Consider the following 27,719-nt stretch of genomic DNA (forward strand, 5'->3'; position numbering starts at 1 on the left):
TGCCCTTCCATTCTAAATGATAACTTTGCTGGATAGAGTAATCTTGGATGTAGGTCCTTGCCTTTCATGATTTGGAATACTTCTTTCCATCCCCTTCTTGCCTGTAAGGTCTCTTTGGAGAAGTCAGCTGACAGTCTTGTGGGAACTCCTTTGTAAGTAACTGTGTCCTTTTCTCTTGCTGCTTCTAAGATTCCTTATTTTTAATCTTGGGTAATGTAATTATGATGTGCCTTGGTGTGTTCCTCCTTGGGTCCAGCTTCTTTGGGACTCTCTGAGCTTCTTGGACTTCCTGGAAGTCTATTTCCTTTGCCAGATTAGGGAAGTTCTCCTTCATTATTTGTTCAAATAAGTTTTCAATTTTTTGCTCTTTCTTTTCCCCTTGGCACCCCTATAATTCGGATGTTGGAACATTTCAAGATGTCCTGGAGGTTCCTAAGCCCCTCCTCATTTTTCTGAATTCTTGTTTCTTCATTCTTTTCTGGTTGGATGTTTCTTTCTTCCTTCTGGTTCACACCGTTGATTCGAGTCCCAGTTTCCTTCCTATCACTGTTGGTTCCCTGTACATTTTCCTTTGTTTCTCTTAGCATAGCCTTCATTTTTTCATTTAATTTGTGACCAAATTCAACCACTTCTGTGAGCATCCTGATTACCAGTGTTTTGAACTGTGCATCTGATAGGTTGGCTATCTCTTCATTGCTTAGTTGTATTTTTTCTGGAGCTTTGATCTGTTCTTTCATTTGGGCCATTTTTTTTGTCTTTGAGCCATTTTTTTGTCTTGGCCGGGCCTGTTATGTAAAGGGGCGGAGCCTTAGGTATTCACCAGGGCGGGATAACTCTGGTCACTGCACTGTGACGCTGTACGTGGGGGAGGGGCCGAGAGGGAGCAATGGCGCCTGCTCCACTCTCTGCCAGATTTTAGTCACTCCCTTCGCTACCCACAATCAAACTGGGCCCTTCTGGTGCTGGTTCCCAAGTGGGTGGGCTTGTGCACACTCTAGGCCCCTGTGGGTCTCTCCAACGACCTCCTGTGAGGCTGGGAGTTTCTCCTGCTGCCGCCTCAACCCCCATAGGTGTTTTCAATCAGAGGTTTGAGGCTTTATTTCCCCGAGCTGGAGCCCTGGGTTGCGCAGTCTGCTTCGCTCCACCACTGTTCCTCCCGGTTTATGTGCGAATGTGGGGCCGCGGGATCTGCCAGCCACCACCTTGTGGGGTCTGCCAGCTGTAGCCTGGCCTGCCCCACTCCACAATCTGCCACCTCGCTGGGCCCACCAGCTGCCACCTTGCCGCGAGTCCTCTCCATCCCAGCTGCCCCTCTCCACCCTTCCTTCTGGTCTGGATGAAAGTTTCTTCTTTATCTCCTTGGTTGTCGGACGTCCATACAGTTCAATTTTCTGTCAGTTCTGGGGTTTTTTTGTTTTTAAATTGTTGTCCTTCTGGTTGTGCGAGGAGGCACAGTGTGTCTACCTATGCCTCCATCTTGGCCAGAAGCCCCCACATCATCTTTGTATTCTTTTTAGCCTCCTAACTGGGAAACCAGGAACCTGTGTTGATCTCTAGTAACTAGATCTTTCTTAATAGGACTCTAGTCACTTTGCACTTTTCAGATTGTACTTGCGAGTGTTTGTCTTGCATTATAGTTGTCTAGTCTTACTGCCTTGATTAGTCTGTATGCTTCTTCAGGAATGACTATATCCTTATTTCTTGTAGAGCCTAGTATGGTACAACCAAGAGGGTGTAATGGAATGATTAACGATAGTTGTGCATTTAGCCTGACAGTTTGAACCCTGGCTCAAGAATCTACATCACTGACTTGGAGCAAGTTATTTTTTCTCTAAATTTAGTTTCCTCATCTGTAAAATGGAAAGTAATAATAGTACCTGTTCAGGAACTCTCTAAGGGGCTTAAGATAATTGATGTGAAATTCTCAGCAGTAGCAAGTGCTTGATACACATTAGCTATTATGCATCCAATGTGTTTACCTGCATTTTGATTATTTCACCAGTCTTTAGGGCTTCTTCAAAACAGTGGATGTGTGCTTGACAGGGATCTAAATGGACTTACCAGAAGGGTTTCCTCTCAGAACAGTTTGCCCCTGAGATCTGCTCTTGGAGCCCTGGGGGCTGAGGATCCAAGGAGGGTGGGGAAGGATGCTGGCAGTCAGACTTTGTGTTTAGCCAGCGGTAGTTTAGAGATACCCTCACTACAAGGATACTCAATGAGTCTTGACAGGAAATGAGCTAGAGACCTTTAAAGATGACTGGGGACAAAGGAAACAAAAGCAAGATAGAAATGTGGCAGTTGCTTAGGGAAAGTAGTTTATTTCCTCCCAGAGACTCTCATAAGAACCTTGAATATGTTGTAAACTAAGGAAGTAGTAATCAGTGAAGAAAAAAACATGTAAAATAAAAGGATTATGATGAAGGTTGTTGGAGTGGCAATCATCCAGCCAAGTGGTGGTGAGGGCCTGACCACTGCAGTCGATGTAGGAAAGGAGAGAATCTAGGAAAATGTAAATAAAAATGGGTAAATTTTGTTCATTCAGTAAATATTCAGTGCCAGTGTGTCAGACACTAAAGCAATGGATTAGGTATCAGGGAAGGACAAGATGGCTGTTTAGGATGATGCTCAGGCTTCTGGCTTTGATGACTTGGGATACTGACGCTTTCATTAATTGACATAGGAACTAGAGGTTTGGGGAAACCTGTTCTTTAGAGCATGTTGTTTTTGAGGTACATTTGGATATCCAACATGAAAATGTATGAGAACAAAAGCCAGGACTAGATATTTCATCAACTTAGAAATAGCATGCTCTATCCCTTAAAACCATAATTGTTGATGAAGGAATCCTCAGAGAACAAATAGAATGTGATTGGCTTGCTGAGGTCAAAATACCAGGTAACGCTAATGTTTAAAGGAATACTGGAGGTGACATCAGATGGATGGGGCAGATGGATAGGGCCTCAGAAAGAAGTAGGGATGTTTTCTTTAAGCAAAAAGGAAGGGAAGCATAAGTGTATTTGGAAATAAAGCCTGACTGCTTTTCTTGGTGAAACAGGAAGTTGAGCCATCATCAGGGAGTGATGTCAGCAGGAAAGCAACAGAGGCCCAAGAACAAGGGTGCACGCTTAGAACGTAGGAGATGAGTAAGCTATTGATGAGTACTGACGTTCAAATGAGTTTGGAAATCATCAATTTACAAATAAGCCAACCAAAGAAAATATCCATTTCTTCAGCCATGAGAAAGCAGGACTAAAACAGATTAGGAATTGTTGGTGAGTGTGGGAAAAAGTCAAGGGGGGGAGGATTTTGAAACAATTTAAAAAACCGAAGAGATGAAGACAAGAGCAGTGTCAGGCATAACTTGGGGGACAGAGATGTGATGAGGCGAAAGATGTTCTGGTTGTGACGGAATCGGAGAGAAGAATGTGGTCAAAGGAGGAAACCTAAGTTTCAGAAGTGACATGAATTGTTAGAGTTCTGGGGCTTTAAAAAAATAACCGCAATATGCAAACAACTGTCTAGGGCTTTGAGTAGTGCGAGCAGGGTTAATTCTTTGGGTTCCTCAAATTTACTTTTCGATATGCCAAAGTATTAAAAGCTTTGGGGTGTCACTAAATAAAAATTGACTTTGGTTTTCTGATTTTTTTAATTAACATTTATTTCATCCAATCAATACGTGCACGTACTTTGAAAACTAAACTTTCATCGGGAAGGCATGGTTCTGGGCCTTACATGGACCCCGTTTGCCCAGGCCTTTTCCTCAGTGATAAACTTTTTAATCTTAGCTATTTCCTCTGCCATTTATATGCCTTCAAATTTCTAAATAAAGTGCAAACTATTAAATATGCATATATTGCTATATTCTGGAAGAATTTTAGACATTACCTACTTGTCTTTTTTTAAGATGATGAGACTTTTAGTTCCCCTACTCTGCCATTTGTCTGCATCACACACTCCCACCCCCTACTTCCAATGTCATGGTTATAATTTTTAGTGACATCAGTATTTCCATTATTATGCCTATACAAATACTGTTCACCGTTGAAAGGTGTATATTTAACCATGGTTTTCTTCATTTTTTAAAGAAAAATAAGCTTTAATTTTTAGAACAGTGATCTTGAAGATTCCCTTTGCTTCTCCCTGGGTTGTGTTTCCTGTTCTCTATACTCCATGTTTGCTTCTTTCTTGATTTATTCCCTCACTTTGGTGGACATACAGAGTTCTGGAAATGGATACATAGAAACTATACTTTTGATACTATTTTACCTTAATGGTTATAGGTAATTTAAGGATATGTTGAAAATAATTTTCTTTATAATTCTGAAGACAATGCTCTATTGTCTCCTAGATTCCAGTGTCGCTGATGAAAATTCCAAAGCTATTCTGATCTTTTTTATATGACTGCTCCCCCCACCCCCACAAGACTATAGAATCTTTTATCACTAGGGTTCTGAAGTCTCACAGAGATTTGCTAGAGTGTACACCTGCTTTCATCCTGTGTGGGTGTTTTCAGTCTGTAAACACGACATTGAGTTCTGGAAATTTTCTTGACTTCTTTCACTCACGGTTTCCTCACTTCTTTCTGCTCTTTCTGGAAGACCCAATTTTTTTTTTTTTTTCCATAATGGACATCCTGAACTGCTGCTGTTACTTTCCTGTATCTCTCTCTCTCGGGATATAAGAGATAGTTTACTTTTTCCAAGTTTTTTTCCTCTCTGTTTCCTCAAAGTTATTTTTCTGTTTTGGTCTTTCTTTTGTGTTAGATGCTTCCTGAGATACCTGTTAATCCTTGGACCTCTCCTCAGGATTAGCAGTGGGAATTGAAAGCTGAATGGAAGCTCTGGGTGTAGTCATGGGGCCTGGTGGATTTGAGTGTTACCGAAGAGTGATCTCACTGGGCTGTTTGTAGGGAATTTCCACTGTTGTTATCTCTAGATTTTTCCTCTAGGGCTGGTCAGATTTCCCAGAGAATACTTCTCCTGTTTCCTTCCTGGAAGGTAGAGTTGTAGCTTCCAGCCTCTATAAGGTTTCAGCATCAGTCATACAATATGTATATGATAACACCCCCGGATTCCAACTATTTTTCGGTGAGTTCCCATGCCCTTAGCTGGGCCAGTCAACTTCCAATGCAAAGACTCTTTCCCTCCTCTCAAAGATATGCCCTCCAGAGTTGTACAGAGGGAGAGGAGGAATTAAGGGATCTTCCTGATTCTCAGTTTTACTTAGTCTTCCTTATTTTAGCCAACTACATCCCATTCTGAGGTCCCTGCCATTCCCTGTCTGTGAGCTTCTTGGGTGTTGTACTGTGTAAATCAGATTGACCTTCAGTTGTGCCATGCTGACCTAAATTTGGCTTTTTCTTGTTTGCTAAAATCGTTACTAATCTATCTGCCCTCTAGCTTACAAAAATATTGGTGCTGTTCTCTCTTCTCAAGTTTTTCCAATTTCTTTTGAGTTAAAAAACGAAAAAGGAAAAAAATCCCTTGTTATAGTTTTAGTGGGGCTGGAAGAAGGGGTGAAATTAGTTAGATATGCTCAATTTGCTTTCTTAACCCAGAAATTCTCTATCAACTTTTTAAACTGGAAAATAGTATTCATAATATAGATACACCAACACATTTTTATGCACAATATGATAGAATTTGTTTCCAAAGTTTTGCCGTCACAAACAATGCCGTATTCTTGTACCTACCTTTCCTACCCTGCACATATGGAACTGCTTCTAGAAGTGACATTTTCTGGACTGAATATGTAAAACCGTAGTAGCTACTGTTAATGTCACTGAAAAAGACTGTCCTAGTTTACTGTCTTACCAACAGTATTCATTTCTCCACTTCCTTGTCAACACTGGAATAATCTTTGAAATTTTTGCCTATCTAAAAGTGAAAATGGTACTTCATTATTTTAGTTTTTATTTCTTTGACTATTACTGGACTTAAGTAAGCATCTCTGCTCATGGTTATGTGGTAGTTAGCTTCCACCATGGCCCCAAATAATTCGTGTCTCCTGAGGCTTAAGCCATTGTGTGATTCCCTACCATTCTGAATCGGGCTAACCTGTATAACCAGTGGGATATTGCAGAAATGAAGAAGAATGTCTTTTGAAGGTAGGTGATAAAAAATTGTGGCTTCTGCCCTGAGCTCTTTTGGATCTTGCTTTAGGGGAAGCCAGCCTTGATGTCTTCAGGACATCCAAGAAACCCCATGGAGGTGTCAAAGTGGCTAGCAATTAAGGCCTTCTGCCAACAACCAACATTAACTTGCTAGGCCTGTGAGTGAACCACTTTGAGTGGATCCTGCAGCCCAGTAGTCTTCAGATGACAGTGGACGTCTTCACATCAACCTAAGCTGCTCCAAGATTCCTGACCCACAGAAACTGTGAAAGATAATAACTGTTTATTGCTGTTAGCTAAAGTTTGTTATGTGGTCATAGATAACTAACACTTTTTTGGGGGGGGTGGTTGGTCTATTTAAACTTTTCTGGAAATTGTCTATTTACACTGTGTCCATTTCCTATTATGCCACTAAAAAATGTATGTGCTTATTCTTTACATATGAAATATACATTAATCCTTTGTTATACAGGTTACAAATACTTTTCTCAGTTTATCGAAAGTTTTTAAACTTTATGGCTTTAGTTTACATTAATTTTAAATCTTCATCTAGTCTAAAAATCTTTCCCTTAATGTCTTTGACATTTTGTATATTGTAATAAAGAAGACTCTGTCTGCCTTAAGGTTTCTTAACTTTTTTTCATAGAGCTTTTTACTATATATGGAATTCATTTAAAAAATCTATTTTTCTCCCAAATGGATATTTACTTACCATAAACTATTTATTATACCATTTATTTGAAGTATTGAAAAAATTTAATAAAACTTTCCTGTTTAAACATTTATTAAAACTCTATAAACACTGTTTATTGAATGGTTCATTTTTCTCCCCGTGGGTTTGAAATGCCATTGTTTTTCACATCACATTCCCATATGCAAAGATGTAGTTCTGGACTATTTGATTCCCTTGATCATTGTCCAGTTCTGTGCCAGGATCATACAAGGTGTAATTACTATGGCTTTACAGTATGTTTTGATATTCTACAGATTAACTTATACCCTCTTTCATTTTCTTTTTGTTCAGACTTGCCCTGGCTATTCATTTTTCAAGTGAATATTAAAACCAGTTGGTCACTTTTCTTAGCTTGCTCGTGCTTTGTAGTAACTATAAAGCATTTTGATGAAAACTTACATCTTTAAAATTTTGATTTTCCCATCCAGGAACATGATATAACTATTTGCAGATTTTTTATGTCCTTTATTAAACTGTTTTGCTTTTTATTTTATAGTTTTGTACATATAGGTCTTACACATTTACTGTTAAGTTTATCCTCAGACATTAAAGTTTTTAAACCTGTTACTGATGAAATCTTTTGGTTTTCCCCATTATTTTCTAATTGGTTAATGTTGATGTGTAAGAAAGCTATTGTATATGAAATCTATTAATTGTATACGTTGATTTTAAGATCTGGCACCTAATGAAACTCTTTTATTTTAATAATTTTTAGAAGTTTATTCTGTTTTATGTAGATCATTTCATTTACAAATAAACTTAGTTTTCTTCCTATCCAGTACTGGCACCTCTTATTTCTTTTCCTTGTCTTATTGCATTGGCAAGGGCCTACAGCAAACTGTTAACACAATGTTGTAAAAGTTACTGACACTACTGTGATGTTCCTCATATGATGTTCAATAAGATATTTGCTGTGTTGTTATAGTAGTTAACCTTTATCAAATTAAAGTTGTTCCTTGCTATTTCTAGCCTGTTCAGAATAATTAGGAAGAGGTGTACTGATTTATTAATGCTTTTTCAGGATCTATTGGGATACTCACTTATTTTCTAATCTGACAATATTGAGAAATACATCAACAGATTTCTTAATGTTTAACCTTCTTTATATTCCCAGGAAAAATCTTATTTGGTTATGATGTGTTGGTTTTATGATTGAATGTTGAATACATAATACATTCTAGACAGATTTGGGCTAAAATTTCTAATATAAGTTGATATTTAAAACAGTTTATAATTAAATTTGCTGAGAAATATTCCTACCCAATACTAGGTAAATGTGGTATTTTTAGTGTAAGAATTTTGTGCCCAGATTCCAGGAGAATTCTATCATTTTGCTTATGTATATTTTTTCACATTTATTAACAGATACTGTTTAATGTCTTCAATCTGTATTTGCCATGTATTTTTATTACTGTTCGATGAAAATATTTAGCTGGCCTGTCACAGACTCTAGAGTCTGACTAAAAGATCTGTGGAAACAACAGGATAATACATTTGCCATGTTCTCTTCAGTGCTATTCTTTTCACCCCTTATTAGTGGTTGGTTACTCACAGAACCTGGTTAGAAATTTAGCTCTTCTAGTTACTAGCAAGTAGTTCCATATTTATTTACCTTCTCTGAACCTCAGTTATGCCATCTGTAATAATTAAAATATAATACCACTTCTGGTTGAGCTGATAGACCTTCAAGAACATAGCCATGTATCAGAGCTTGTGTGCATTTTCGGCAAGGCAAAATTAAATCATACACAGCTGTTAGTAGAATAGAGCAAATAGGTTTCACTTGGGCCATCCATCAGATCTTCATGGACCCACACATCTCTGCCTCTTTCATCCAACTGGTAAATAGGTCAACCATGCCAGACAAAAATATGTATGCCAGGCTGCTAGCAAGCTGTTCTGGAAGAATGGTATAGAAAGCATCTTAAAAGCTTGACCTGCGAGCTGTAGCTCAAGGATTTTGTGATTACATAATTGTGGGTTACATTACCCACTGAGACTTTAATAACCTGTTCAACCAATCTTGAAATTGTTTGGGGGTTTTCTGCCATCAGCAACCATTATTATTTTTTAAATAAAAAACAGAAACACTTAGTCCTTGTGAGTCCTATTGCACATAACACTTCCTCATGGGGTTGGTATGAGTTTTCAGTGAAATATGGTATGCAATAGCAAAGCATACTACCTGCTGCATTGCACTGGTTTTGTAGAGATGAGTATCTAAATGTTCTCAAGAAAAATATGCCAGGTAATATACCAAGTGGGAAATAACATTTTTTTAAAGGGTACTTTTCCCAGGACCCTAGTGGGTGGAGCAGATAAATCACACAAGACAGAGTAATAGTCACTGGAGGCTTTAGGGCACCTACAATCTGGGCTATGAACTCAGACAGCCTGGAGTCCATAGAGCCACCCCGTATTTGCCATGTGTAATGCACACTTTTTGCCCAGATTTTTGAGGGGAAAATGATGGACATTATACATGGGTAGTACTAATTCCATATCTATATAAATGTTTTTAATTCTTTTTTTATTGTTGTTCAGTTAAAGTTGTCTCCATTTTTCCTCCCTTGCTCTTCCCTGCCCAACCCCCCACTCCCAAAGACAGTCCCCTCCCCATTGTCCCTGTCTGTGGGTCCTTTGTATATGTTCCTTGACTTGACCCTTCCCCTTCTTTCCTTTGTTTTCCCCACTCCCACCTCCCCTCTGCTCACTGTTAGGAGTACTAATTCCATATCTACATGTTTTTAATTCTTTTATTTATGCTTATGTATTAAAAGTAACTCTAGAAAGCCATAAAACAATGTCCGTAAGCAAAATAATACCCTGGAATATGATCATTGGTTTTGTTTACAAATATAAATGAAAAAATGAAATGGAAGATTTTTTTCCTGAAAGTTTGGGCCATAAACGTGGGTTTGCATTATACATGGCAAAATATGGTGTTTGGCTACATCAGGAGGTTCCAGTAGAACACAGGTGGCAAACACAAGGCTCGAGGGCCGAATCCAGTCCTCCACCTTGTTTTATCTGCCTGGCACCTTCTTTCTACTCAGTGGCAGCACCAAGCTCCTTGCCCCTACTTAATAGTTATATTTATACAGTACTGAAATTACATTCAGCCCTTTGAAGGCAACCGTGAGGCTGATGTGGCCCCTGGTGAAAACGAGGTTGACACCCTTGCAGGAGAGGAAGAAAGGAGGTGTCCTCCAGCACACAGCTTTTGCTGAGGCATGGAGTTCTGAGAGGCAGACACTTTCTGAAATGCCAAGTGTGTGAATGAGGAGGATGGGTTTTCAAATGAGGCTCATGTAAAAAGTGTGGCATCCGGCTTTTTTTTTAAAGCAAAGGGCCTGATTGTTCTTCTTTTCCATGGCTTAGGCACCCATCATAAACTTCAGAGTTTCCCTAGTTGAAATGCCTCCTGGCTTCAAATGCAACCTGAGTTAGGTGCAACTGTTTGCCTTAAGTTCAAGAGCTCCACTGGTGAAGACACTTCTCTGTGACCCACGAATCACCTTCAAATATGTATTCCACCATGTGCTGTAAGCTAAGGAAGATACTCAGTTTAAATAGGTAACTTCATCTTTTAGATACTTTCAGGTTATTAGGTCCTGACCCTAGGGGCAGATTCAGCCATACCATCATCCCCCCCTCCCCCCTTCCTTTTGGCATCTTCTATTTAGTCTTATAGTTAAAAAGCCCTATCCGGTTACTTAGAGGCGGAATTTAAGAATTGGAGCAAGCAGCACAAGCCTTTGTCTCAGTAACCAGACGACTTTCAGGCTCTGTATTATACCATTCCCAGGTTTGATGTCTAACTCAAAGCGAGATGTTGACCTTGGAATCGTAGGGAAACAGGGACGTTTGGTAAAAGATGGAGGGTGCACTGCTAATGCCAGCCAGGAGTTAAAGTGAAAATTCTACCGGCCCTGGCTGGGTCGCTCAGTAGGCTAGAGCGCTGACCCAATACGCCAAGATTGGGGCCTCCACCCCTCGTCAGGACACAAGCAACAACCAACCAGTGAATGCGTAAATAAGTCGAACAAGTCGATGTTTCTCAAAAATAAATATTTTTTTTAAAAAAATCAAACCACCAAAACAAAATCAAGAACCTCCAATGTTGCGGTCTTGCAATCTGTTCAGGGTAGTGTCCCCCACAGGGCAAACCCACGCACGCCTGAGTCCGAAGGGCAGGGAGCGCCCGGGTGGGGCCCTGTCCACGGCACCCAGCGCGGAGGCGCGCACACCCTTTTTCTGCAGACTCACAGGTTTCAGGCCTCGCCTCCTCCGGGCCCAGCTGGCCTCCGCCTTTTTAGGCCTGGAACCCAGGCGACGAGAGCCCCTCGCCCTCCACTCCCCGGAGCCCGCGTCCAGCGTCGGCCCGCCCAGAGCGCCTGCGGGCCCCGCAGCAGCTCGGGTCAGCGCGGCGCAGCCGCCGGGTCCCGCGGGCGCGGGGAAAGGAGGCGGGGCGGCGGGGCCGGGGGAGGGGCGGCGGCCGTGAGCCAGTCCCTGCTCGGCCTCCGCCGGCCGGAGCCGGCCATGGAGGTCTACATCCCGTCTTTTCGCTACGAGGAGAGTGACCTGGAGCGGGGATACACGGTAGGCGCGCGCCCCGCCATGCGGACCCGAGGCTGCTGAGCCCCGCAGGTGCCACTCGGGCCGCCGGAGCCCTCGCTCAGGGGTCCCTTCGCTCCCTCCCCTCCCCCGGCCCAGAGGAAGGGCTGCGCCCCGGCGCGGTTGTCAAGGAAACGGGCACCCCCCCCTCCACCGGCGCCGGGGTTGCTGGTGCCGGGGGTGTCCCCGTTCTTTCCCTGCCCAGCTCCTGGTCTCGGATCGGAAGCCCCGGGAGTCGAGTCCCGGGACGCGGCACTTGCCATTCTCCCGCCGCCCGGCCCCTGCAGCCCGGGGTGGGTTGCGTTCCTTTCTGGCACAGCTGCTTCTTCTGCCCAGATAGAAGTGGCTTCGTGGCGGGTGAATGTGGTCTTCCAAGTTCTGTAGGTTTCATTCAGATGGATATGTTAATTTTTTAAAATTATCATTTGTAGCTATTTATTAGTAACACGTGTGTTGCTTTTAGATTGTTTCCAAAGTTTTTTCTAGTTCTGTGCCATAAAATGGCTAAATCAGGTTACTTATCGAGCACCTGTTCCATACCTAGATCTGTAAGCACAGAGAAATAAAAAACAGGGCCCCGCTCTCCGCAGTGGAGTGGGCAGGGAGGGCGGAGACCAGGCCTGGGACCTTTGGGTTACAAGTTTAGTAAGTAAACAGTAGGTGGTTGATTTCCCAATGAATGTAGGCGTAGAGGGAGAAATGCCTTTGGCTGGGTGGACCTAGGAAGAATTTGGGCTTTGGAGATTTCAGAAGACAGTCTGAAAGAATTATTTTATTCACTTCTCGTTCACTCAACTTGCTAAACACCAGCTACACTAATTTGGCAGAGAAGTATTTTAACCTCTCCCACGTATTACTGGTTTTTGGTGACAGCCTATTGGGAATTTGCATAGAGAGGATCCGATCATCCTCTCCAAGGAATTTTTAGAGTTAGGAGTACTTTTGTAGGTAGGGAGGGGTTGGGTAGGGAGGGGATAGGATGAATGGGTCACTTGAGTCTTAAGGAGGGAGCGGGCAGTTCTGCTCTGCCTTAGAGTGTTGTGCGGGGCGATGGGGATGGGAGGTGCTTAGGAATGCTGACTTGAAATCTGATTAGTTTTTTGCTGTGATTGTGAGTTCTACAAAGAGGAAGTGCAGGACAGAATCTCATCTCGGAAATGATGAGATACACTACCAGATTCTCTGAAAACAAGGCAACATCTGAATCATTTTAGTTTACAAAGAAGCAGGAGAGTATATTGTAGCAAAACGCAGATGAACTCAAATATTACTTCACGGGGAGGTTATTCTCTACCCGCCAAGTACCCCCCACCCCCCACCCACCCTAAGCTTATTTCTCTAATATCCGTTTCCCTGCTGGGCTGTAAGCGCCTTGAGGCTAGGACATGTCAGTCCCCACTGCTGTCCCTAGTACAGGGCTATCACAGAGTAAGAATTCAGTACCTGTCTGCTGAATAAACAATGGACAGGAGAAGAAAACCAGAAGAGGAGAGTAATTCCTGACAGAAAGGTACTCACTAGCCCAAAGAGCTACAAAAAAGGATGGACTTCAATCTCAGACAGCAGGAAGTCACTGGAGAGTTTTAAGGAAGTAACATGATGAGCTTTGCATTTAGAAAGATGACCATAAAGCATTAATCACTTAAGAGAAGTTTGCAAAACTTCAGAAAGAAGAGGATGAGAACCTGAACTAAGGTCACTTAGAAAGGAAAGGGGATGACTACAAGAATCCCCAGGACCAGGTGACCAGATGTGAGACAGCAGGGTGACTCCCATGGGTGCAAGTGCCAGTGACCAAATAAGAACTGAAGAAGAACAGGGGGATTTCATCTGGGGCCTGTTGAGTTTGTTTTGTGGCAGGTGAGGCTATTTGATTTTGGAGTTCAGAATATGTAAGAATCTACAAGGCTGGAAATTGGCTGTAGGGGGTCATTCAGCATAAAAGATGTAAAAGCATAAAAGTTGATGTTATTCCCAGGAAGAGCATGTGGAGTGAGGAAAGAGGGAGAATGAAGATAAAAACCTAGGACTTGCATGAGCAAAGAATTGTTAGTATGGCATCTAGAGGGAGAAGGGAACCAAGAAGTGTCAGGCAGGAAGAGGAAAATGGTAGATACTTAACAAGAAGAAAGGTGCTATGTGTGGCTGAGAGTTCTTGTTAGGTGAGGATGGAGAACCATCCATTGGACGCGAGGGTGAGCAGGGCCTGGGTACCAGTATAGACTAGTGTTTTCATTTTTCAGATACATTGTTGGGAAAGACAACAAAACTAGAATTATTACTTAGGTAACCATACAAAAGTTTGAATATATTAGATATAATTTTTCCTAGTGGTAAAAATTAAGGCATTGAATCAGATGGTTTTCCAAATACAATTTAACTCTGACCGTGTTGTGCTTAAGCAAATATATCTTTCTTGAGGTCTGGACTCTCACTGATTACTTACTTGATGTATCATGCTTTTCAATAAATAAAGCAGTTTCATATATACATGATCATAATATTGAGAAATATGCAGGGATCATTATCATTTTCATATTTTATGGGTTAAAATACAAAAGTGGAACAATATAGTGAACCACTATTTACTATTTCTTACCTTCAGTATTTCACAACTTCTATTTACCACTCCTCATTCTTTTTTAAAAATTCTGGAATATTTTCAAACAAATCCAAGATATAATTTCACCTGTAAATATTTCACTATGGCTATCTGACAGGGAAATACTTCTTAAACATAACCAAAATGAAATTTTACCAGAAAATTAGCGACACCATTATACTGTTGCTCATCCAAAGTCCGTGTGCCATATGTTTCAAAAGGCTAAAACTCACAATGGCAGAGCTTGGAGTAAGGAAAGGTTTATTGACTGAGGAGGTGCAAACCAAGAAGGTGGGAGGCCTAAGCCTAAAATCCGTCTTAAGAAAGTCTGGAGTTCAGGCTTCTTTTATATCAACGAAAGGGAAAATGGGAGGGGCTGTTTTTTGTAAGAACTCAAGCCCCAAACAGAATTCTTCTAATGGTTAGCATGTGTAAAGCAGGAGCTGTTAGCCTGAAGGTCGAGGGAACAACTCAGGCTTGAACGAGGTGGAGTCAGAGAGACAGAGCTCCTTATGAGAATCTACTGCCTGATGGTCTGAGGTAGAGCCTAGGCAGTGATGCTGGTGCTGGAGAGCGGCTGCAAATACAGACTATCATTAGCAGAGAGGTTTGACTGCACGGAGACCATAATAAATCAATGCCTGCAGACTCATATCAAACCCTGTCAGTGAGTGGCAAGTGACAAGGAAGCTGCATCTGGTGGCAGGCTCTATAGTGGCAAGTGCGTTGATGCACTTCAGTTGGACAGCTGCATCTGGTGGCAGGCTTTCCGACATAATCCGACACTTATTTTAGTCCATACGTGGCCCACCCATTATTTTATTTACCACTTCCATCCACGCCTCTTTCCCACACTGCACACTTGTCTCAGTCACAGTTTTGGTAAGCCCACATGCTAACCCTAGCACGTGGTGAGTTGTATAGAAAGGAAGTACACAATAAATGTAATGTATTTGAATTATCCTCAAACCTCCCTCCACCCCACTTCTGGACCATGGAAAGATTGTCTTCCAAGAAACTGGTCGCTGGTGTCAAAAAGGTTGGAGGCCGCTGATGTAGAGGAAGAGAGGGTGAGAACATTTTTTCCCAGAAGCTCTGAACAAATACATCTCCATCATATCTCATTATCCCCAGGTGGTTTCACAACTACTCCAGTTAACTGGGGGAATCCTTGGTGCTGATTGGCTGAGGCCAGGGCTACCTGAACCAATCACCATGGCAAGGATAGGTTAACCAGAGAAAGTTAAAACAGAAGGCATATGGAGCTGGGAATGAGGTCAGTCATTCCTACCACATAACTCTGTAGACACCACAGTGGGAGAAGGTCAGAAGGACAGTGAGAGCACAATGTCCACAACAGTATCTTTCAGTCACCCGTTATATGCATCATCTGTGATGAAGGCACCCTTTGTGTAGCAAGGACAAAGCTGGCACACTGCCTCGCTTATGGTGAGCACACAGCAACAGCAAACATTAAATACATGTTGAGTGGTTAAATCAAGCATGTATAAGGTGTTACTTGTGGTACTTAAGGACAAGAAATACAGCTTGAAAATATTCTTGAACATTAACAGACAGAATGCTACATTCCCTTAAAAATCAAAATGAGGGGGTCTGGCAGAAGTAATGCCTGCTTGAGTGTGATTGGTAGAGTAGTAATATGGGTGTAATAATTAATAGTTTTAATTTGAACATTTCACCTAAAACCATATGGTGTGCTTGAGTGTGATAATGTTATTTCCCAGAACTACATGCTTATGATTTTGTAATAAAAGATTTTGTAATAAAAAGGTGTTAGTTGTGCTGGACCCTGTATGTACAAGAGGACTGAATTTTGCAAATATGGTTGGTGCTTAGAAATTTGGTAACAGAAATAAGTTTATTTTCATTGAGCTATAAATCCATTTTAATCTTTCCTCAATAGTTTTTACTTTGTGATTTATCTATTTATGTAAACTTTTAACTTTGAAATAATTTTACACTTGCAGAAAAATTGCAAGGTTAGTAGTGAGAGTTCCTGTGTATCCCTCACCCAGTTCCCCATCGTTAACACTGTGCGTCACCGTTATACAGTCAAAACGAGGAAACGAGCGTTGGTACCTTACAATTAACTGAACTCTAGACTTTCCTTGGACTTCACCACTTTTTCCACTAGTGTCCTTATTCTGCTCCAGGATCTGACCCAAGACACCACATTGCATTGTTTCCCTTGCTTTGATGTGATACTAAGTTAGTAGTCCAATTGTACAATAGCACACTGTCTCGAAAATGAGGCAGGCATGTTTTTAGAAATGAACCTTTATAGATCATGTCAAATATTGTTCAGTTCAGATGCTCCCTGGGTAGGTTTTGCCAGTTGGCCAAAGCCCATTTATAGCGCTCCGCCGGTTTATGACAGAAGCTGACTCAGTCTCAGGTGAAAGGCAGAGGCTATGAACTCATGCAGTCAGCATGCAAATCTTGCTTCTGGCGTTTGGCCCGAAGTCGGACTTTGGGCAAGCTCCTTACTCTCCCAGTATCTTATTTTCCTCATCTGTAAAAGGGGAGAGAACCCATGCCTACCTTATAGGGTGGTTTGGGGATTGATTAAGATTATCCTTGCAAACTGCAAGGAATGGCGTCTCTAGCTATGTTCTAGATTGTCTTATTATTTCGAGTAGGGACTGCCTTGAAGTTTGCTTTTTTAAAAGCTCTTTAATGTGAACTAATAATGTAAATAGAAGTCCAGAAGTATTTGTGCCATATAAAATAAACTCTGCAAAAACTTTGAATACTTCAGAAGTAACAATTACCTGTAACCAAATGACCTTATTACAACTTTAAAATTGTGTATATCAGTTCAGGTTCAGATTTTTAGCCTTATTTACTACGTGTGTTTTTTCCCCTTCAGGATCGTAAAGAGTGAAACACTCACACGCATGACTAGGATACAGTACTATGGAGGGCATAGAGAAACTTCGATAACTTACTTGCCTTCTACTATAACAAGATACTCTCCATACATCTTTTACCTTTTTTGCCCCAGTTCTGGAATTTGCTTTTTTTCTAAAGATCCCTGGTTGCTTTTGTTGGAACGTGACATTTAGAACCCATGATCTGGGCACGAGGTACGTACACTGACACTGGGTTTGTAGAAGTTTCTAGATCTTTTCAGTGGTCAAAGCTAGAGATTTTTAGAAGATAAAGTATATGGTAAGTTCAGGACAACAGATTTTTTTCTTAGTTTTTCTATCTTCAACTTGGTCTTCTTTTTCCCATTCTAAAAAAAATATCTGAACTTTAGATGCTGAGATTGATAGAATTAGAATATCATATGATTAGTAATTTACTTCATGTCACATACACATCAATGTTGGGTTTTTTTGTATAATATAGTTTAATGTTGGGAATATTGGTTCCTAAATATGCTAATAAGGAGGTGTATTTATTTTTTTAATTATGTTTTATTGATTATGCTATTAAAGTTGTCCTGATTTTCCCTTCTTTGCCCCCCTCCACCCAGCACCCTCAACTCCCCTTGGCAATCCCTGCACCATTGTTCATGTCCATGGGTCATGTGTTTAAGTTCTTTGGCCAAAGAACTTCATCAAATTAGGGAAGTTTTCTTTCACTATTTTTTGACAGATTTCCAATATCTTGCTCTTTCTCCTCTTCTTCCAGCATCCCTGTTATGCAAACGTTGGACCTCTTGAACTTGTCCCAGAGGCTCCTTATACTATCCTCATTTTTTTGGATTCTTTTCTTGTTGTTCTGTTTGGTGGTTTTTTGCTTGCTCATGTTCCAAATCATTGAATTCATTCTCAGCTTCATCCACTATACTGTTGTTTCCCTGTAAATTGTTCTTTATTTCTATTAATGCATCCTTCATTTCTGACTACACCTTTTCTATGCCGCTGAGGTCCTCACTAAGTTCCTTGAACATCCTTACAACCAGTGTTTTGAACTCTGCATCTGATAGATCGCTTATCTCCATATCGTTTAGCTCTTTTTCTGGAGTTTTGATCTGATCTTTCATTTGGGCCATGTGCCCTTGGCTCCTCATTTTGGCAGCCTGTGTTTGTTTCTATGTATGTTTCTATGTATCAGGTAGAGCTGCTTTGACTCCATGTCTTGGTAGTGTGGCCTAATGTAGTTTGTGTCCTGTAGGTTCCAGTGGCACAGCTTCCCCTATCATCCAGGCTGGGTACTCGAGGTGCACTCTTTGGGTGGGCTGAGCACACCCTCCTCTTGTAGTTGAGCCCTGGTTGTTGTTGGCAGATCAATGGGAGAGATTTATCCAGGTCAGTCAGCTGCAAGGACTGGCTGTAATCACTGACCATCAGCTTCTGCCCTGGGTGGAGGATCAGCTGTGCAGGGGCAGAGTGGTGGTGTTCCAGTGTGGTCTGTAGCTGTCCAGTGGATGTGCTGGTCCTGGGGTTTCCTGGCTGGTGCAGGCCAAGGTCAGCCCCCACCTGGGTTTTGCATGGGGCACCCTGCCTGAGAAATAAAGCAATCTGAGATGGCTGCTACTTGTGCTGGGCTTGGAGATTCCCAGGTGGAGCCAAGCTGTGAATCTAAGCTGGCTGCTGCTAGTGCAGGGTCTGGAGCTCACTGAAGCCAGCTGTTGCTTGTTTGATAAGATTTAGGAAGTAAGGAAGCCTGAGCCAAGACCAGCCATTCATATGGAAAAGCAGCTTGGGTGGGTCCATAAGTTGGGTGGGGCAGAGTCTCTAGAGGTCTCCAACCAGGGTCAAACAGTGTTAGCCTGGTTGATGGAGTGTTAGATAGGGCACCAGCTTGCCCACTCTGTGGTGGAGGGTTCAGCAAAGGGACCATGACCACTGCCTACCTCGATGCCAGGCACTTCAGTCTCTCCCTGTATCCCACTGGTGCCTTTTAAGCTGCTACCCTGGTGCTGGAGCTCAGAGGAAGTGAGTCTGAGTCCGTGAGTCCGTGTGTGGGTTCCTTAAGAGGAACTGATTGGGGGTCCAGCAGTTTTTCCACTGACTCAATCCCTGCTGGTTTTTGCAGCCAGAAGTTGTGGGACTTACCTTCTTAGCACTGGAACCCTGGTTGGGAAGGGCAGTTGTGGGGCTGGGACTCCTCGGTCCTGAGTTACCCCTCCCAATTTTTTATCCACCACACATGGGTGTGGGGCCAGCTTGTTCTGTGTCTTTGCCCCTGCTACCAGTCTGGATGGATGTGGTTTCTTTAATTCCATAGCTATTGGACTTCTATTCAACTTGATTTTGTAGTTCATACTTCCATACAACTTCATTTCTGACGCTTCTGAGGGATGGTGGTTCTATATTTTAGCTGTAAGTTTGATGTGGTTATGCAAAGAAATGAGCTATGTCTCCCTTACACCACTATCTTGACTGGAAGTCCCAATGTGTCTTAATTATAACACCAGTGCTAATGCCAACAACATGATTACTGAATACAACTTAAAATATATCTTAACACATTCTTTGTTCTTAGACCTGTCCCACTAAGAGTGTGCAGATGACTGTTTTAAAATTATTTGCATTAGTTCTTCTCTGTTTGTAACACTAACTAGCTCCCCTGCTTTGCTTTATATTTTATTCCTAGGGATTTTTAAAATTAATTTTGTTTTAAACCTGTGTAAAATAATATATCCTGTAACATTTATCTGCAGAAATCTAGCTTCTGTTCATGTCCCTTTCGCCCTATGTCCTGCCCCTCCCATGGGTGACCATTTAAAAAGTCATGGTTGCTTTTGGCTTTTGGCACAGAGGAGGCTTAGGTGTAGCTTTCTGCATTTGGCCCGAATCTGGGTCATCCAACTCCAGCCGCCTCCACTATGTCACCGAAGTTGGACCCCAGTGAGATCAAAGTCTACCTCAGGTGCACCAGCGGGGGACTCAGGTGCCCCTATGTCTGCCTTGACCCCCAAGATCGGCCCCTGGATCTGTCTCCAGTGAAGGTTGGTGATGACGTCGCCAAAGCAGTCTTCTGATTGGAAGATTACAGCAGCTGACCACTCAGAACAGACAGACCCGGTTAGAGGGGGTGCCTTCCGACTCTGCCCTGATCATCACAGCCCTCCAAGAACCACCACGAGGCAGAAAGGGGCAAAAAAACATTAAGCATAGTGGAAATAGCACTTTTGATGAGTTTGTCAATAATGGCTGACAGACGCAGCCCTGATCTGTAGCCAGAGAACTCTGGGACCATTTAAGAGATCTTGGGTACTGCCCAGTCTGTGGGCGACGATGTGGACGCCCGCCCCTGAGGACGTCAGCGTGGTGAGTGGAATGCCTGGCTAGTTAAAAACTACAAAGGAAAATACTTCAATTAAAGATCATTTGACAACCAAGAAACAAGTTATAATATGTCCTTCCATTTCAAAAAATGTATAAACAAATTCAAATATGTTTGTGCCCTTTTTCTTAGTGTTACATTGAAACATTTTATTCCACCTGCTTTAAAAAAAAAAAAAAACCCCGTGTATCCCGGTGATCACTGCCTAGGGGCATACACAAAGATGCCACGTTCTTTTCTGGAGCTCTGCTGTCCGCCTCTGTTGGCTGCGGTCCCTAGCCTTGTGCATACTTGTTTTTGTGGTTTTGGCAGTGTGTGTTCACAGTGGATTCCCAGCAGTGGGCTACTGGATCAAAAGGCAAATGCATATTTAATTTTCCGAGATATTGTCAAGTTCCCTTCCATAGGGATTGTGTGTTTTGTGTTCTCAGCAGTTGATGAGGGTGCATGTTTCCTCACAGATTTGCCCCTTGAGTGTGTTGTTAATAAGCTTTTAGATTTTTGTCAATCTGATAGGTGAGCAGTGGGATCTCTGTAGATCCCAGGTGGGTTGCTGGTAAATTCTGATCACTCAATTGGGGATATTTGAAGTGTGCTAGCAGGCTGGTGTCCCCTTCTGGTTGCACTTGGGGGGTCGGGGGTAAGGGGGTAGGTGAATATTTGAAATATGCTGTTCCTGTTGATTTTTATTTAAAAGGTAGATTATTCAGGTTTTTCACATTATAGTTCTTCTTTTTTTTTTTTAAGGAAGAACCAGTATGTGAATTGAGTCTTACCAACTGCCTTTCCCTAGTTCTTTGAACTTAGATGAATTTAAGAATTTGGAAATTATTTTAGAAGCTATAACCGTCTTCCTCTTCTATGTCCTCACCCTTCTCGCCACCTTGCCATTGGAAATTTATCTTATTTTTAGAATTCCATAAAGCACAGAGCAAAAATTTATTCTTTTGACTATTTATTATGTGCCTCCCCTCTCCAAGGAGTTGTACTGGTGTTGTGGGCCCAGGGGTAGCGGACATGAAAGCTTGCTCTGGAAGGATGAGAGGAAGTTTGTCAGATTGAGGAAGGGAAGGTCATTTCATATTCGGGGAAGAGCATGGGAAAGGGTAATTTATTACAAATATAAATAGTTGGTAAGGAAGGGTGGGTGTTAGGGCTGGGACTGGAGTTTGAAGTTTAGGTTGAGCAGTTTAGTGGGACTGTAGGTACCCAGATAAAATTTTGTCCTGGAAGTAGCTACAGAGTAATTAGAGTGGTTCCTTGTTTTTAAGAGGAGGGAGACATCAGAGGTGCAAATGATCACAAATGAAATGATAGTCGACCTCACTAATAATTGAAGAAAGGCAAAATTGAAAACAAGAATTTTTACTTAATAGGCTAAATGAAAAAGATTGATAAAAGCCAGTATTGATGAGAATGGAGGTGAGGGGGACCAGGGTCTCTAACACACCATGGGTGAGACTGTAACTTGGAAGATCTATTTTGGAGGGAAGTTTGGAAATATTTATTAAATAAAGTATCAATCCTTTGACCCAACCCTTACACCTGTGGTCTCTATCCTCAAATGTACCAAGATGTATACAAAGTTATTCATTGTAGCATTCTTATAATATCAAGACAAAATGGAAACAAATCATTCACTTACTTAACAAATGTTACGGACTACCTATTAAGTGACAGGCGCGAGCTAATCTGCGTGTTTGGGATAGGGCAGTGAACAAAACCGTCAAAAGACTCTACCCTCAAAGAGTGTCAGTCAAAAGTCTCCGCCAGGAGCTGACATTCTCGGTAGACGGTTGGTGGGGTTGGGGGTGGTGCAGAAATAAACATGATAATTAAATCACATGTAGTACATCAGAGAGTGGTGAGTGCTACTGAGTAAAATAAACAAGGGAAGGGGGATACAGAGTGTTGAGGGGTCACGAGAGAAGCCCTCCCTGGGAGGTGACATCAAACAGAGACCTGCAGGGGGTGAGGTGGCGAGCTGTGAGGTTAGCTAGGGGAAGAATGTATGAGGCAGAGGGAACGAGGGATGAGATGGGAATGAGCCCTGTATGTTTTAGATACAGAAAGGAGTCCAGTGGGCTTGGACTGAAGTCAGAGAATAGAGGCTAATTGAAGATGAGGTCATAGATAGTGTCGAATGAACCCCCAAATAGTCAAGAGTCTTTGCTAAAAAATAAATGACAATTACTTGTTCAAGGGTCTTAGGTTTTGCAAATGAGCACACTGCTAGGCAGTACCCAGTGTTCTGAAGGGAGAAGTCTGAGAGTTTTACGGTAAGTACATTCATGAGAAGGGTCAGTCTGCATTCTTGGCCCCTGGATCAGTCCAAGGTGGTATTCGTCAGATGTCCAGTGGTCCGGACAATGGAACATTTTCTTCCTGAGATCATTCAGATGGTTGCTGAGGGCGCGATGTACGTCTAGGCATTAACACACAACCCGCTGATGCCAGGTGTTGACACAGGACTGACTGGAAGTTCAGAAGTGTAAGTTCCCAGAGCTAGTTAAAACACGAGTCATCGTTTCCTGAAGCTTCAGCCCACTTGAAGTTAATTTAGCAGCTTGACCACAGTGCGTCTCTTCCATTTCCTTGCTCTGTTTCTCAATGGTACTGCGGGGCACATGGTGTGCGGTGGAGTGGTGGGTGAGGAGGGCTCAGTCCAGGGGCCTGGGGGGAAGTGATAAGGCTTTTACTCCGACAGGGGCAAGCGGAGGAGTGACGTGACTCACTAAGTCCTTATTGGTCACCAGCCCTGTGTGAGGCACTTTAGATGCTGATGTCACAGTTGCAAAGAAAACGGAATTTCCTGCCTATACCCGTTGGTTATAAGAGCTGTATTCTAAAGGGGTCAGTCTCATTTTGATGTGGACAGTTGACTGACAGAGGGTTGCGGGGTAGGCAGGGGGCTTAGTTAGGAAGCTATTGTGGTGTCCCAGGTAAGAGATGAAGACACTTTAGAGTGGCTCTGTGAGTACAAGTCGGGGCAGATGTTGGATTGTGGATAGCTTCAGGTTACGGCCCCCGGAGGATTCGCCGATGGGTGTGGAGTTTGACTACAGTGAGGAACGAGATGCCTCCAAGGTTTTTAGCGTGAGCAAATGGAAGAATGGTGGCACTGTTTACTGAAATGTGGAAGGATGTGGGTAGAGCGGATTTTGCAGGGAGAACCAGAAGTCTTATTTTTGGACATGCTTAATTTGAAGTGTTAGACCAAATACCTGGGCGTCCTGTGTCCCAACCAAATTGACATGTAAAATGAACCATCACAAATCTACCCCTTGTCAACTTGGCAACCATACACGTCTCCTTTTAAGCCATACTTAATCTCCAAGTTTTCAGTAGCTTGCCAAGAGCTGTTTCTCAAAATGAGCGTAGTTATTCACAGAGGGTGGCGGGCTTGGATCCTGCATCTTAATGACCTGCAGTGTGATTCACCTGTAGGGTCTGCCGAGGGCTCCACCCAGCTTCCCTGTCTGGCGCTGCCACTTCAAGCACCACTGATTGGTCCTCTGGTCCGGATGGCAGAGCAGCTTGTAGAGTGGTCTGGAGCTGTTGCAGAGCCCTCTCCTGTTCTGGGCCCAACTCAAAACTAGCAGCTTCTCAGGCCACTCAGGAAAGGGGCCAGAGTAACGCACTCGGAATACTTTGCCTCCAAAATCCAAGAAAGGACACCCTATTACGGAGGGCAATCCGCTTTACTGTTTGCTGGTTTAGATATTAACCTCATACAAGAAAAAGGCCCTCCTGAAAACACCCAGAATGTGTCTGCAAATATCTGGTTTTTATTATATTACCAATACCATGGCAGTATCAACCATCAAACACTTCCTTCTGAAAGTGAAATATACATTTTCTCCATAAGTAAACGTGGTAGTGTTTTCCTCCATTTTGTTTGAGCTTGGATGAACATTACATACAAAACAGGCTTTTATTTTTTTCTGATTTTTATTTTAAGCGATGTTTAGCCCTTCCTGCAGTGGGAAGGTTTTTCCTTTGGACGCACCCTCACAGAAAGTTCGCCTCTCCATTTTTAAAAAGTGACCATAGTGCAGGGAATAAAAGTTGATAGGAAAGGTCTGTTTTCCTGGTTTATTATTAGCGAACAATTAGAACTCATTGTCAGTAAAAATTGATGGCTGCAGCTTCCAAACTATTGAACCTGTGCTAATAAATGCAACAGTTGTTCATAATTTGGTGGTAAATGACCTTTAAATGTAGATGTTTATGGAGGCTGTCCTTGGGGAACAATTTAACTTCCAAATGACACCCATGAGTACTTGTTATCATTTAAATATGCTTCCTTTTGTCAATAACAGAATAACAAATACTGGTTAGATTTCTAATGTTGATTCAGATACCAGGAAACCTGCTGAATAAATTAGTGTACATTTGATTTATATTGACCAAAATTTTTTACATTGCTGTGTTCCAGGTCAAGGTGACATGCATTTAAATGCTTTGTAGAGCAGAGGTCACACTTGACTGACGTGAATGCTTACACTGTTTTTAATTAACGTTTAAATATTATCCTAAAATTCCGTCTCAAGTACCAATTATTAAGAAGAGGATCGAAATGAATTTAGGACGTTAGTAGAGACCTTATTTTAAAAGTCAATACTCTTGATCTTTTCCATAAAAATTATTGGAGTAAATTATTGCTACATTTTATCTTACAATTTGTATGGAAATCAGATCTGCTTTTTTCCATTATAGACTGTGAATTCATTGTCCGTGGGTTTTTACATCGGTAGTTCTGCAGAAATCATCTGAGATAGCATTGAGAAAAGCAGAGTAGTGAACAAAGTCTTACCCGGTACAGAAAGTACTTTATCTAACACACGCATTGTCCTAGCGCTACGCGCTTTTCCGTTGATGCTGTATAGGGGAGGACGGTGGTTTGCAGGGTGAAGATGTGGATTAAATTTGTCAGCCATTCATTACTAGTCCAGAGTAGTATATGTTTTAGGGAAGCTTTAATCAACATCTGATTTGCCCTTTGAGAGAATACCTTTGAAGCAGATGCTGCTTCTTTTTTTATATTAAAATCACTGGATAGAAAGCGTTTTGCTTTCAGTGTAGAATTTTTCTTATTTGTGCCGTGTGTAAGAAGTTCTCAGGTGAAAGTTCAGAACTGCCGTGTACAAAGGCTTTCATTTTTCTCAGCCGTGAAGGCCTTTGCTGCCAATCACAAAGTGTGCTTTGGGTATTTGCGAGACCTGCTGAGCTTTGGAGCTGCATGTAGCCGAAAGGCAGCACAAAGCTCCTCTACTTTAAAACTTTCCATATGAACCGTTCCCCATGTAAAGAGAGAAAAGGACACCGGCTCTCCCCGCTCCCAGTGAGGGCCCACGGTCCTGCGATGTCAGTAGTTTCAGCCACACGCGGTTTCTTAGCCTGCAGCTTCATGCCTAAGTTTCACATGCCCAAAATAGCATCGACCCCCTATTGTCCACAAGGGCAAAAGAAGTGGCAGTGTTGAAAATGCCAATAAGAGAAGAGGAAGTGGAGATATAAAATTGAAAGTGATGAGAGGATGACAAATGTTGCATGTGCATATGAGATGAATCATTCAGTAGTGGGAATGATTCTGAAGGACAGCAAGGAGAGTCATGTGGCCTTCCCGGTAAATGGGCATGGCATGTAAGAAGTGACTGACAAATGGAAAGACTGTGGGGTGTCAGCCCCGACTTCGGGTACCTGGTGCTACGGGAGAAGGCAGGGAGTATGAGAAAAAGATTAATTGCTGATGGGATGTTGCTGCCGGTGGGTGGCCCGGCGGAACTGTCCAAATGAAGGCTTGGGCTTCTGGTGCAAACAACCGGCTGCAAACAACCGGTGCTCAGACGCGGCTGCACACTGGAGTCCCCTGGGTCCCGCCCTTAGAGAGCCTGATGGTTCTGGGGTGCGAATTGAGCATCAGAATTTTTAAAAGGTCGCCGGGTGATTCTAATAAGCCGTCAAAGTTGAGAACTGAACTAAAGATGTCCCAAAGATACTTGTCGACATCATTTGCCCCAACACATCAGTGGTTCTTGGAAGTGATTAAAAATACAGATTGTCAGACTCTGTCCCCTGAGATTCTAATGTAATTAGGGCTCAGGCTTTGGTATGGTTTAAAAACTCTCCAGGTGATTTTAATTTGTAGCTAAGCCTGCAAACTATGGAGCAGGTGGCTTACCCTGCTTTGAAAAAGATGCCCTATAGACTGGGTATTTATCATGAAGGTAGAGGCCTCAGCTTTGTTTTAAAGCTTTAAAGGGTTGGTGTACATTCTGATTCAGCAAAAGTGCACCTAAGACTAAGTGCTGAGACCACACTTGAGTCCTCGGATCCATAAACAAATGAACTTAAGAAAGCTTTTCTGACCTCTGCCTGTTTGAGGAAGTTCTAGAGTGTCATAACTTTGGAGCCAGATAGACTTGGTTCCACATTCTTGCTTTGGGAACTTGTACAAGTCACAGATTTCCTCAAACCTCATTTCCCTAACGTGCCTACCTCAGTTTCTCACAAGGATCCACTGTAAGTACTGAGCCCATAGGAAGAACTCCCCGTAGGGGGTGTTGTTATTTCTAATACTTCTCACCAAATCTTTTTGCCAGTAGGGGTAATGTCATATATTTTACCTTCCTTTCATCCAGAATGGTTTTCTTTTTTCTCACTTAATTTTTAATTCACTGCTTTAAATGAATTCTTCTCAGAAGCAGCGTCAGAAGATCCTTGCAGTGTTTTCCAATTAGAGAATGACACCTGAAGGGTCCCGGTCACCTCAATATCAAGAGCAAGTGGAGAACGGCGATCGTGTGGTTAAACAACCTGTTGTTGACAGCTGCTGTTTATTGATCAGAGTGCTTAGATGAAATCCCAGTTGCTTTTCTTTGCTTTAGACGCCTAACAGTGTTCTCAGGCAGAACCTTGAATTGGTTTCCTGCTTTCTTCCAATAAGAGAAGGTCTTTTGAGAAGAGGCCAGAAAACTGAACCTAAATTTGTAAATGTTTTAGTGTATGGCACTAGCTGTTATACAAACCCCCCCGCCTCTGGGGGTCTTGTTACTCTGTAGTCCTTTTTGCCCACCACCAATATGAACCGTGGCTCTCAATGCCAGAATTTGGTAAAAAGGAAAGGAAATTCAAAAGTTACACAGGCTCAGAATAATGGCAGAATGTCACTGTTGAATCCCAAAGTCCCTTTAACACCCACAAACACCACGCAGTACTGCTCACCAGGCCAGTCAGGGGTGCCATATCTCAGGAACATACATAGAAGTCCATAGCTTGGCTAGGCTCCCGTTCTTAATCCAAAAACGCATCCTCATGGAGGTCCGGGGAATCCTTCTGCATCCTTTCACACCGTCTGGCCAAGACCCCGCTCTGCTGCTACATGGACG

At 42.4% G+C, this 27,719-nt stretch overlaps 1 protein-coding gene across 2 annotated transcripts in view; it reads left to right on the forward strand.

Annotated features, from left to right (window-relative positions):
• The first annotated feature begins 11,060 nt into the window (after positions 1–11,060).
• SNX24 (sorting nexin 24) overlaps positions 11,061–27,719 on the forward strand; it is a 131,868-nt gene continuing 115,209 nt past the window's right edge. The window contains exon 1 of one of the 2 annotated variants that reach the window (XR_008425097.2): positions 11,061–11,447. Coding sequence is in view for 1 of the 2 variants with exons in the window: in XM_053910693.2 (XP_053766668.1) it covers positions 11,388–11,447 (60 nt within the window). In the remaining variant the exon portion in view is untranslated. The remainder of the gene's footprint in view (positions 11,448–27,719) is intronic. The other variant, XM_053910693.2, reaches the window with a different exon arrangement.

Source organism: Desmodus rotundus, chromosome 1, assembly GCF_022682495.2.
Source record: "Desmodus rotundus isolate HL8 chromosome 1, HLdesRot8A.1, whole genome shotgun sequence".
Taxonomy (NCBI): Eukaryota; Metazoa; Chordata; class Mammalia; order Chiroptera; family Phyllostomidae; genus Desmodus; species Desmodus rotundus.